Source organism: Pteropus medius, unplaced genomic scaffold (genome assembly GCF_902729225.1).
Source record: "Pteropus medius unplaced genomic scaffold, Ma_sr-lr_union100, whole genome shotgun sequence".
In the NCBI taxonomy this organism is placed as follows: Eukaryota; Metazoa; Chordata; class Mammalia; order Chiroptera; family Pteropodidae; genus Pteropus; species Pteropus medius.
Window position 1 is genome coordinate 2300627 of NW_024349225.1, and position 13388 is coordinate 2314014.

General features: G+C 41.2%; 1 protein-coding gene across 5 annotated transcripts in view; it reads left to right on the forward strand.

Moving 5' to 3' along the window:
- Nucleotides 1–13388, forward strand: part of PROX1 (prospero homeobox 1) — a 48481-nt gene that overhangs the window by 7673 nt on the left and 27420 nt on the right. For all 5 annotated transcript variants that reach the window (XM_039881200.1, XM_039881204.1, XM_039881205.1 and 2 more), the window contains 2 exons: nt 411–2202; nt 9180–9287. In XM_039881200.1, the coding sequence (XP_039737134.1) occupies nt 478–2202; nt 9180–9287 (1833 nt within the window). In that variant the 5' untranslated portion in view covers nt 411–477. The remainder of the gene's footprint in view (nt 1–410; nt 2203–9179; nt 9288–13388) is intronic.

Genomic DNA, 13388 nt, shown 5'->3' on the forward strand with positions numbered 1-13388 from the left:
AAATTTAACCTTATTTCTTAAGTATAGCCCACTTTCATCTTCTTTTGTAATGTGAATCTCAATGCCCAAAATTTAATCAATTGGTTGTCAGAGGCTGTGTACTTATAATCTACTGTTTCTTCTGAAGATAAACAGTATCATTTTAGGCATTTGTGAAAGAGAATCATATTACTGGTGCTTAAGCAGTTTTTGCTTTTTTTTTTTTTTTAATCTTAATCCATCTTAAACCAGTGGAGCAGAAATATTTAAAAATGTTTCATTTCAAGCAGAGTGCATAATAAATTGCAATAATTGTAATGTGCCATAAATCCCAGAGCCTATGCATTTTGCATTTGATTCAGGATTGAGGTCAGGAAATTTGGAGAAATTTAAAGAAAATGATTCATCAGCCCTTTTGTTCTGTTGGCCAGGGTCCCGGGATTCTTGAGCTGTGCCCAGCTGACGAGCTTTTGAAGATGGCACAATAACTGTCCAGTGATGCCTGACCATGACAGCACAGCCCTCTTAAGCCGGCAAACCAAGAGGAGAAGAGTTGACATTGGAGTGAAAAGGACGGTAGGGACGGCATCTGCATTTTTTGCTAAGGCAAGAGCAACGTTTTTTAGTGCCATGAATCCCCAAGGTTCCGAGCAGGATGTTGAGTATTCAGTGGTGCAGCATGCAGATGGGGAGAAGTCAAACGTACTCCGCAAGCTGCTGAAGAGGGCGAACTCGTATGAAGATGCCATGATGCCTTTTCCAGGAGCAACCATAATTTCCCAGCTGTTGAAAAATAACATGAACAAAAATGGTGGCACGGAGCCCAGTTTCCAAGCCAGCGGTCTCTCTAGCACAGGCTCCGAAGTACATCAGGAGGATATATGCAGCAACTCTTCAAGAGACAGCCCCCCAGAGTGTCTTTCCCCTTTTGGCAGGCCTACTATGAGCCAGTTTGATATGGATCGCTTATGTGATGAGCACCTGAGAGCAAAGCGCGCCCGGGTTGAGAATATCATTCGGGGTATGAGCCATTCCCCCAGCGTGGCGTTAAGGGGCAATGAAAATGAAAGAGAGATGGCCCCGCAGTCTGTGAGTCCCCGAGAAAGTTACAGAGAAAACAAACGCAAGCAAAAGCTGCCCCAGCAGCAGCAACAGAGTTTCCAGCAGCTGGTTTCAGCCCGAAAGGAACAGAAGCGAGAGGAGCGCCGACAGCTGAAGCAGCAGCTGGAGGACATGCAGAAACAGCTGCGCCAGCTGCAGGAAAAGTTCTACCAGATCTATGACAGCACCGATTCTGAAAATGATGAAGATGGTAACCTGTCTGAAGACAGCATGCGCTCGGAGATTCTGGACGCCAGGGCCCAGGACTCGGTGGGGAGGTCAGATAATGAGATGTGCGAGCTCGACCCGGGACAGTTCATTGACCGAGCCCGAGCCCTGATCAGGGAGCAGGAAATGGCCGAAAACAAGCCCAAGCGAGAAGGTAACAACAAAGAGAGAGACCACGGGCCAAACTCCTTACAACCAGAAGGCAAACATTTGGCCGAGACCTTGAAACAGGAGCTGAACTCTGCCATGTCGCAAGTTGTGGACACTGTGGTCAAAGTCTTCGCGGCCAAACCCTCCCGCCAGGTTGCTCAGGTCTTCCCGCCTCTCCAGATCCCCCAGGCCAGATTCGCAGTCAACGGGGAAAACCACAACTTCCACACCGCCAACCAACGCCTGCAGTGCTTTGGTGACGTCATCATTCCGAACCCCCTGGACACCTTTGGCAACGTGCAGATGCCCAGTTCCACAGACCAGACAGAAGCACTGCCCCTGGTGGTCCGCAAAAACTCATCTGACCAGCCTGCCTCCGGCCCCCCCGCTGGCGGCCACCACCAGCCGCTGCACCAGTCGCCTCTCTCCGCCACCGCGGGCTTCACCACGTCCACCTTCCGCCACCCCTTCCCCCTCCCCTTGATGGCCTACCCGTTTCAGAGTCCATTAGGTGCTCCCTCTGGCTCCTTCTCGGGAAAAGACAGAGCGTCTCCTGAATCCTTAGACTTAACTAGGGAGACGACGAGTCTGAGGACCAAGATGTCATCTCACCACCTGAGCCACCACCCTTGTTCACCAGCACACCCACCCAGCACCGCGGAAGGGCTCTCCTTGTCGCTCATCAAGTCCGAGTGTGGCGATCTTCAAGACATGTCCGAAATCTCACCTTATTCGGGAAGTGCAATATCCTTTTATTTTCCCCTCGAGGAAAACAAGTCAAAACAAAACAGGCCTCCCAAAGGGTCAGGTTTACACGATATGTACCATAATGTAGATTAGCATCTTCTTAAGAATGCAGCCTTTCGAATTTTTCAAAGTAGTAAGCTTTTATCACACTGGAGGGGCACTTCTCATGGCATAAAACCTTTCCACTAAACCAACATCTTTACAACTTTCGCGAGTGAATTGCCTCGAAGAGCTGGTATTTAATGTGTGCTTTTTCAGCAGTGTTTTTTCTCTCGTTCTTCCTGTATTATCTCCTTATCCTTTTTTTTTTTTTTAAAGAGTAGATTCAGAGACGGGGAGGAAAAATGTCATTGTAATATTGAATTCTATCAGAAATATTTTTTAAAAGATGGCGAGTTTTGTGATGGAGCGAAGAGGAAAGTCAGTTTCAGATCCCTAAGTTTCCGTGTGAAGAATTCTCTCTTTAAGCCGTCTACAGGCCTCTGGGCCTTTTAAAGAAGGCCTGATTCAGTCTTAGGAAGAGCACTGTCGTGGTGGGAGGCTGCACGGGACAAAGATGGATGTAGGAGGGGAGTTAGATTCTCTCTTTAATCTTGAAGTGAGACCCGGTTTTTTAAAGGAAATACACAGGTACTGATTTATTCAGATGGCATCGGTCTCTCGTTCACCCAAGGTCTGTTCTTTGGGTCTGGTGCAGCTGCCTCCATGCATGATTAACCTCTGTTCAGCCATACACAGAAATCCTTTGTCCTAACGTACACAAAGCAAATTATTTTGGAAAGCGAGAGAGCACAATTAAATATAAAACTCAGCTGTATTCGACTTAAAAAATGGCTCTTTTTTATGACTCTTTTACATTTTGAACCTGACTTTGATGTAGAGATGCCAGTTATATTTTTTATTAGACCTGAACTCCAGCTATTTTTAACTGACGATTTTTTATCTAAAATTGTAAATTTAGAAAAATTAGTAAATTGGTCTTTGCAGTAAATTTTTAAAAATCTCGTGGTCATTGGTGGTTTGGTATAGTAGAATAGTAGCATTTGGGGGCAAGTAGAGGCATGTTTCTTTTATAACAAATTGCCAGATGGATATAAAATTTAGCAATTAAGTTGCCTATTGCTAAATTGAGAACTTTGAGCGATCGTCTTGATGACTAGAAATTGACATTTTAGTATCTAAGCCCACTCCAGAGGCTGCCACGTAAGTGCAAAGTCTCAGCTCTGGTGGAAATGTGTTTTCCTAGGTAGCAAAGGTCATCCTTCCAGCCAACATTTAGGATACTGGCAAAGGCTTCCGATAAGGCTAATGGGAGCCACTGGTACGAGACCCACTTGGGCAGTAAACACAGAGTCTCTTTCCATGGTGAGGAAGAAGAGAATCACGTCATAAGAGAAAGGAAGAGAAAGGTGTTGAAGAATTAGATAAAGAAAGAGAAATTGAGTTTTGGTTTGGTTGCTGATTTAACTTCAACTTTTCAAATATCTCAAATTTAATCCACCAGAATAGAGCTGTGCTGAGCACCATGCCTTACCCATTATGAATACGCAATAAACATTGGTCAAATGATTGGAACATAGCTGTTGTTGATGAGAAAAGCAAGGAAGACACAATGGCTTGAATTTTTTTTTTTTTAACCCTGTACAGGGAGAGCATCTTCTTAGGTTCAGACCAGGCTACTGTCCAGGGCTAGACCCCATTGCTCCTCAAAGAGTCTTTACTTCATTGTGAAGCCAATAGTAGTTAGTAGTGACGGTGGCTTCTCTCCCTGTCTTTCTGTCTCTCCGTCTCTCTCTCTCTCTCTCTCTCTCTCTCTCTCTCTCTCTCTCTCTCTCTCTCCACACACAAAGAAAGGAACATGCCCATTTGGTAACTTTGAAACCAGGTTCCAAAGTCCTATAGGTCAATCAACCCTTTAACTCAAGATGCCAGTTTATGGTTTTTTTTTATTATTAGACTTTTCATTGTATCCAGATAATTATGCCTGTGGTGTGTGTGTGCGTGTGTGTGCGTGTGTGTGTGTGTGTGTTTAAGTAAGTTGAGTCTTCTAGGAAAAAAATCTTTTAGATTGTTTTAAGTGTTGGCCATGTTCATTGTCGCACCCTGTCTAAATCCCCTGAGGAATTTTGAGGATTTGAATTGAAAGAAGTTCTTTTTATTTCTACAAGAATCAAAGACTTTAAAGAGAATACGGTTGCTGCTTCTTCAGATGAATAATTTCTCTCTCCTACCAATGTAAGATTCTGTGGAACAGTGATGGTTTGGAAACACCTGTATTTGTAAGAATTGTTACTCGCTTATACCTGGAATTTTTTTTCACGTAGCTAAATAATTTGGACTTCCTGTTGCAATTAATGATTACATTTTCCACCTTCTAGCCTTCTATTCTGTTTCTTTCTCCTTTCTACCACATCACACTTAACCAGTTTTCTCATTGATATATTATTTCTTAAGAAGAAGACAGGCAAGCAGCCTTTCCTATAGTCTATATAATTCTGAAGCCAGTGAGGGTCTAGGTGTTTGTTGGGAAACTGGATCCACCCTTCTCTTCTCTCCATCTTTGTATGGCAGTGAGTTCTTCCCTTGGTGGTGTGTAGGCAAAATTCTCAAGCATTTTGTTTAAAGAAATCTCTGAGGATCACAGTGAGTGCTATATTTCACTTCAGTTTTAGGTATTCAAGCTTATATTCGAACTTGTTTTACAGTTATTTTTAGAAAATATCTGTAGAAATTAGTAGAAATGACGTGAAGTGGTACCACCAGAATTGTCATTATTATGTTTTTATTTTTAGTTGATGCTTTTCCAAATTGTAATAAATAATTTAATTCTTAAGGAACAATTCTTTCCCACTCCAAAGGGCATCATCTGTTTCTCTGAACAAAGTAGCCAAGATAAGGACTATTGAGAACACCAGCTTATCAGATAAATCTGTTTTAAGTTCAACACATTAAGTATATATGCTCTATATAATAGAACACACTACCTTATTATCCCTTTTAGTAGAAAGGAAGTAGTGAATATGTACGTGTTAAACTGAATGTCAGTACACCTGCTCCAAGAGCTCAAGTCTTGGATATAAAAAAAATATATATGTTGAGTATTTTTGCAAATGAATCTATTTAATCAAATATTAAGTTTTATTCAAATTCCAAAAGAAACAGCCAGCCAATTGTTTTTCTTCGTAATGTTCCTTGTCATTCACCCTCTTTGCATCTCAAGAAAAATAGCCTTGTTTAGGCCTCAAACATTTGCATGCACCCAATTAAACACAAGAGGATTATAAGCCATTAAGACATGCAGGTGAAGAAACTGAGCCTGTTCTCTGTGATAGCCAGCTTTTGCTACTCGACTTTTAGGGAGAACATGAAAAATACTTGAAGTTTAGAAAGGAAAATTATTTAGTAATTTGAAACTATAATTCAACTGGAAAATGTGGATTAAAAAATGAATTTCTAAATGTGAAATAATCTATAGGAGTTGATCTTTTCCATTTTTGGAAATCTCGTGGGGCCATAGTAATTCTTTTAGCTATATTAGCTACAGGGAAACATGTATATTAAAGATGGAAAGATTCTGGGCTCCTACCCCCTCCCCCACATTATGAAGGAAATAAATTTTTTTTACTTCCATAAAATACACATTGCACCGGTTCTGTTGAACTTCTTAGTGGAGCAACAACTTGCTCTGTCACTTTTTTGAAATGAGAGTGTTTAGACCTTTTCTCTCCATTTCAGCTTTCTAGGGGGCAAGGCTCATAGAAACAGCAAATCAGAGCACAAGGAGAAAGCTAAAATTCTTTGGGTTTCAAAGTGGTTTAGGAAATGTAAGTAAGCGGTCCATTCGGTTAGAAATGCAGCTTGAAAAATCTCTAGCCACAATTCCGAGTTCAACTGGAAAAAAAAAAAGAATTTTCTGCCTCCAGCCTTCACAACCTATTATTCTCCCATTTGCCTTTTTGCTGCCTCTGCTGCTCCTCCTGCTGCTGCCGCTTAGGTAAGGTTATATTGTGCTTGGTAAACAGACAACACTGAGATTCTCAGGTTGTTTGAACACCGCTACGTTCAGCTGTAGTACTCTACTCCTCTGATCTTTTATATTCCCGAGCAGATGTCTTTCATTAATTTATGGATTTATCATCTTTACTTTCTTTTCTCTTTTTCCTTTCTTTCTTTTTTTCTTTTTTTTTTTTTTTTTTTTTTTTTTTTTTTTACACCTGGCAGCTGTCTCAAGTTTCAGCAGTTATTGTCTATTTTGCATTACACATAGAATTGAATGTCATCTGTCTTCACAAAGCTATGGCTAAGAGAATTGAGGCAAAGCCACATGAGCTGCCTGGACAGATCTTGTTTGCGTTCCATCCCCCCCTCGCCCACCCCCCTTTACCTCCTTAATATTTATTTGTGCTCATTTTCTTTCCTGGCCTTGAATGGAGCTTAGCTCGTGTTCAGTACAGCTGTATGTTTACTGAATCTATTCCATCATGAGTCATTGTGCGTGTGTAAGTATCCTGGAAACAGCTAGTGCTTTCTTGGAAGAACAGTTGCTTTTCAGCACAAGCACTTAAAAGGGAAATTAACCAATTGGTCAGTTCAGATTTATTTTGAGGAGAAAAAAAAGGATTATCTAACTGTTGGCTTTTAAATGTTTCATTAGCTATTTTTAATAGTTTATTAGAAACATATATTTTATGGGAATTTTATCTCAATTACACGATGAGCAAGAGATAAAGATTTATTCTGTGTTCCATTTCGACTGATCGATTCCAAGTATTACCAACAGGAAACGTTTTAAAGCAAAAACAGACTTGAGAAATTCGAATCAGAATAATTTTTCATGAAATAAAAAGCCTCTAAATCCCCATCAAAATAAGATGGATGATTTGCTTTGTCTTTTAAATAAAAAGAACTAAACCATCTCAGCACAATTTAAACGTATTGAAAGCTTCAGGAAGTTTTGGTGGCTCTATAAACCATCTGAGAACCACCACAAAACAATTTGTTTTGGATGAGACCAAATTTTAAAAGATCTGGGACTTTTCCCCACCAGTAATTAAATGTTAGAGGTGGTTTTAATATAGCCATCTGAAAAAAAAAAAAAAAAAAAAAGATTAGAACTCAGATCTGAGAATGTTTGTCGAAGTTTGGACTTGCCTAAAACTCTTATCACGAGGCAATAGGAGACAGCTTGCAACTATTATTTCACTTATCCATTTGGACAGATGGTCCTGAAGTGTGCTGTTCTCCTTTCGTCTTCTCTATCTGTCTAATGGAGGTTACTGGAGGGCCTTTCAGCTCTTTCCTTGGCACAAAAAGTATGTCAGTCATAAATTATCGTCTTTGTAATCATTAAGGATCTCAAACAAAAACACAAGTTCAGTTAAGCTGCTTTGGCTTACAGATATAACATCAAAATTTCTTTCTTCAGTGTTTATTTTCCGTGAATAATAAAAAAAAAAAGAAAGCTCAATGTTTAACTCTTCTATTTACAAACCAAGGTGATCTTTTTAAAAATTTGCATGATATTAGAGGGAATGCTAATCACCTTCTCAGCAGCATATTTGGTTGCATACGCTGTTATAAGCAGTCAAGAGCTTATCAATATTAGTTTGATTATGCTTCTCTAGTAACTTTCTGATTTCCCTCTGTTCTAAGATTGGTCACGCTGTACCCCGTGGAGGTCATTTGAGAACTTTTACGTTTCCTAAATATCTGTGTTTATTTGACCTTGTTTTCATAAGGTGTGAGATATTTGTTGGGTGGGAAAGCGTGTGTGTACGCGCACACACACGCACACGCACACGCAGACACATACACACGTACTCATTTTCTTTTTCTCCTTATTTTTCCCTTATTTTTCTCAGACTCTCTTTTAAGAGAAAATCCTTAGAGAAGCTTCTAGGAAGGACCCTTAATTGACCTTGTGGGGGACCACATTGATTTTCTCCACGTGCATCTTCATTTCTGATAAATTATAAAGCCATTAATTTGCTGAGGAAATGGCAGGGCCAGGCTGCGGCACAGATGTGACCAGAGCCATCCCAGGCCTGAGTCTGCTGAAGAGTGCCAAGAATCCGGGGGAGAATCAGGAAGCCTGGATTGTTATGGTTAGTCTCACATTCTCTTGGGAACGGTTTTAGTTGCTGCTGTTTACAGATCTAAAAGGTAATGATGTTTCCAGATAAATAGGCCTTCTTATTTGGGGTAAGTGGCCATTTATTGATCTGCTAACCCACAGTTATTGATTTGTTAGCCCCAACCACCGCGCCACTCTCCAAGGAGTTAACTATAAATCCGGGAGATGCAAATTGTATTTGGTTTTTGGATCGTTGCTTTAACAAAAGCGACACCCCCTCCACGTTCTCTCTGTGCTAAAACTACCCCTCCCAAATTTTAGCTATTATTTAAAAGGAAACAATTAAGAAGATACAATAATAAGATGGGAAGAAAGTGAGTCAAGATGCTCCATTAGATTAGCGCTAAAAGGTAAAATGCGAAGCTCGCCTGACAGTGTTCAAAATAATGCATTTTATGTTTTCACGTACATTAGGATAATAATTTGATGTAAACTGCAGAGTGTGGAGAGAGAAATAAACAGAACTGTCATTGTGAAAGAAGGAAGAACTCTCAGGATAAGAGTTGTGTAGCACGTCGGGTGCATTTGTCTCCTTAGCAACAAGTGAACGTATAGCTAGCGTAAGGACCTCCAACGGGGCCACTCTTTTGCCGCCCTCGCCGCAAAGTTAGCCAAGGTTCTGCAACTAAATCGTGTACCCTCACCAGGACACTTGGCAATTTCTGACAGACGATGGGCATTTCGAGCAAACGGCAGCAAGCTAGTGGTGGATTCCACGGCCAATACCATTTACCCTCCAGAATTCCCACGGCTGCCTGGTGGGCCTCCAGACTCCCGGTGGTGGGGAGGTGGTCGGTCCTTGTACTTAAAGAAATTTTTTCCTTAACCAATTGCATCCTACATGCAGGAAGGATTGTCACCCAATCACTTGAAAAAAGCAAAACTCATGTTCTTTTATACCCGTTATCCCAGCTCCAATATGCTGAAGACCTACTTCTCCGATGTAAAGGTAGGGACATTTTGTATTTTTTTTTTTTTTCAATTTCTGTGCATGTCCTGGTGATTTCTACTCTTGGAAGTTAATGGAGATGAGTGAGGAATCAGTTCATCGATACACCTGCGTCATAATGAATTTAATGTACTTGTTCTCTTGTCTATAGCCAGGCCAAACAAAGATGTCCCTTGCGTATTAAGTCCAGGGGACTGGTATTAACAAGTCACGTGAGTTTCCAGTGTAGTCGGGGAAACTTAGCCTGTCTTTATATGTCCTAGTAACTTCTTGGAAGAAATTTCAGCTGGTACTGAACGAATGTGCTTTAGAGGGTGTTTTTTTTTTTTCTCCCCTCAGCAACAGTAAACTGTTTCTGTTTTTGTTTCTGTTAGTTTTCCCCATATTTGTGCTTATGAAAGCAAACTCTAGCACCTCTTTTTCCCCCTGTCGAAAAAGGAGCGTACATTGAAATTCTCTATGCAGTAGCTGCTTAAAAACAAAAGTGATGATTGTCTCTTATTTACAACTTAATTTGTTGTTGATGTAGAGTACACTGAGCATAAGGAGAATGAATAAAGTGACAGATTCAGGACACATTATTCAAATGAGGATATGAAAGCTGTCGGCCCTACAGCTGCAGCCTCCCTCATTCTACAGAATATGGGGACCTCCTGGTTCTGTGTGTGTGTGCGTGTGTGTGTATGTGTGTGCGAGCGTTTTAAGTAATTGTTTGCATCAACTTGATGTTGTGTTAATCATCTGTAACTTTTTAAAACATAGATTGGGTTTTGATGATGATAATGACACGCGTGGTATCATTATCCAAGGATCTTGCTAAACATTACATTAGCTGAGATTAGTTTATTAGGGTTGGGAGCTTTCTCCCCCACCCTCCCCTGCCCACCCCCATATGTACAAGTTCTTATTTCTGCCATAGAGAACTCACGAGCTGCCAAAACATACTCGCTCCTCCACTACTTCTTCTACGAAGAATGTTTTGTGCCCGATGCCCATGTCGCTTGGTTGGCCCCTTTTGCAGGCCAACTCATTTCAGTTTCCTTCACTGATGTTTTATTTGGCCTTATAAGAAAAGTTCTGTTTTCCCTCCTGTTTGCTTTGAATTGTGTATCAACTTCAGCCTTTTATCTTTCTCCTTCCCTGGCTGGGCTCCTTAAGTGGAAGGCATGTTTTCTCCTCATTCGGTGCCAACAAACTGGGCAGGATGGGGAATGCTGAGAAAGGCAGCAACTTACATGGCCGGTGTAGAATCATTAAGCACCTCACCGCCCCCCACCCCCCCAAAAAATGGCCATGTGACACAGTAGGCCAGGAAAAGGGTTTGGACTTTGGGGAGGGAAGAGGCATCTAAAACAGACCAATGGTAGAGACCTTGTCAACTGGTTGAGGACTGGCCAACTTCTAGAGCCCAGTAGGACCTGGCAAAGTTCTTCCAGAGAATCCTCCCAGCATTGTGTACACACACGTGTGTGTGTGGGTGGGTGTATGTATGTGTGTGTGGGTTGTGGGAGTAGGTGGCCACGTGACTTCCTTTACTCTTCAATGCACTGGTTTGCAGTGTTGGGATATAATAATGACAATACCTTATATTTACCTAGCACCTTTCATCCAGAAGGCCAAAGAGCTTTACAAACTGCATGCATAGGGGTCACTTACCTACCATTGAAACGCAGCCACCTGGAGGGTGGAAAGCAGCAGCCGTTCTGAGCCAGCAGCACTACCTAACAGTAGATGTAAATATCAGAAACATTCGTGTTTTCTGTGTGCGTGCGTGTGTGTGTGTGTGTGTGTGTGTGTACAAGGGGAAGGGTGGGGGAGATTGTTGATCTGCAGCTTTATAGATACTATGCAATGTCAACCTACAAGAAATCGTTCCCATTCCCTTAGAATACATCCAGTAATTCAGCTTTTCAAATAATCACTCACGCTGTATAAATAACAATTAAATACCTGAGTGACTATTTTATTTTAAAAAGCACTAATATTCAGATTATAGAGTCCTGCCATACTCTCTCCATACTGAGAGAGAAGGCAGTTAAAGTGTACGTGAATCTGGTGAACTCCCAATTATCCACTCTAATGGAGGGGAAACAGTAGGGCATATAATGCAAAGCAGAAAATCATTGAAGGTCATTTCTAATTTTTTTTAAATGAATTATACATTTTAACTTTCCTAATTATGTTTTTTCTTTGGCTAGCAGTAAATGTTTTTGTATTTCTTGAGCTTACATTGATGACAATAGAAAGTCATATATAAAAATGGAAGGAACAGTCCAGGCAAGGTGTTCCAGAAAGTTTCTAGAAAACAATGGCAGAGCATTGCTGGAACTCTTTAATATTAAGGAAAATCCAGAATTTGAATATTGCCAATGAATATACTCATACACACGTGTGTGTGTGTGTGTGTGTGTGTGTGTGTGTGTATCGCAAGTGCATATATATGCACACATATCTCTATCAAGATATAGATACATAAATGTGGATACTTATTTGCAAATAACTAGGTGTTTCTCTATATATGAGTATACAATCCAAAGTCTTATTTTGGTATGGATTCGAGAAACCACCACAGGATAGAGAGATCCCTAGAAATTGGGGTAAGGACCTTCGGATTTTATCAGAAATGAAACCAACATCATATAACTTGAAAAAGACGTATTTATGTGTCTATGGACCAAGTAATACTCATCACAGTGACACAAGCCTATACTTTATTGTGGCCGCATTCATCTAAGAGAAAATTCCTAATTCCAGCAAAACGTACCTTTCCAAATTATAAAGGCATTTTATCTCAAATCGGTAGTTTTGTGAGTCAAAAACGAGGAGAAGCAACACTAATGGAAAATGTTTTGTTTCATGAATAACGTGTAGCCTAGAAATCATCAAAGACACAGTTGGAAGATGGCGCTAGGCTGACTTAATCCTTTGACCATCTCCAGAAGCTGCACCCGGCCAGCTTCATATTTTTCCTTAGGAATGGATGTAGTTCGTAACTCCCTACGAGTGCCTTCCATCTGTGTACGAGGCGAATGCTCTTAAATTGCCTTGGAGAGAAAGAGGAAGGGGCAAGCTTACGCAATTCAGCGGTGTTAGTTTGGCGAGAGCGGTTCTTCTACAGCGATGCTGTGTACGAAGGACGAAACCAGGGCTGCCTTAGATTAACTCCTAGAACGAGAAACCAGACAAAGTTCTGTGTTCTCACAGAGTCCAACTAAATTCCCCCACCACGACAGTTTAGCCAGACAAAAAGCACACCTCATCCGGGCCTCAAATCCTTTGAGAAGGGGTAAGGGGACAAATGCGAGAGGGATGCCAAGCACCGAAGGGCCCACCGTCGTCCTGCACACGATGGGGTGCTGATTTTAATGTATAAACTAATAACTCTTAGACCACTAAGTACAACAGATTCTGTGTCGTTTTAGCTTTGAAGAACAGACGCTCACAGCTTTTCAAGCCGGCAGTGTTAAATGATGTATCTCATTCCCTCCACCCCTTGAGTCAACTGCTGCCTAGCCAGATTAAGGTGTCAGATTGATTTGTTTTATACATCTTTTGACCATGCTCATTGAATATTTAGGAAGTTTCTTCAGCCCATATTGAGGCTGAGATGTCCCGTGGGAAGCATTAATCAAAGTCACAGAGACTAGTACACTGTGGAAACACAGCCTCTTTATTGTAGCGATTAGTTTTTGCAGTAACACATTAACACACTACAGAGCTTTCCTTTATAGAACAATTGATCCTTGTAAGCCACTGCAGAACGGGGGAAATGAATTCTTTAAAGTTTAACACTTTTTCTCCCCCAAAGTGAGTATCTGGAGGAGGGGAGCGGGGGCCTTGCCTTTGCACTCAGCCAGCCACTAAAACGGAACAAATTCCAGTTCATTTTAGTGGACGGAGATCCTGTTCTTCAAGCTGCTGTGCCTGTCGTTTCACTTGTCCCACGTTGGGGACTCTGTTGTTTTTGTCCCTGCTTTTCTCTCTGTTATTTCCATTCTCTAACAATAAGCTTTAAATCTCCCTTTATGTCCCATTCCTAAATAATGGCAAGTGCACTTACTTTTTTGTCCTCCCCATTAGGTCATTCATGACCATTCTAGA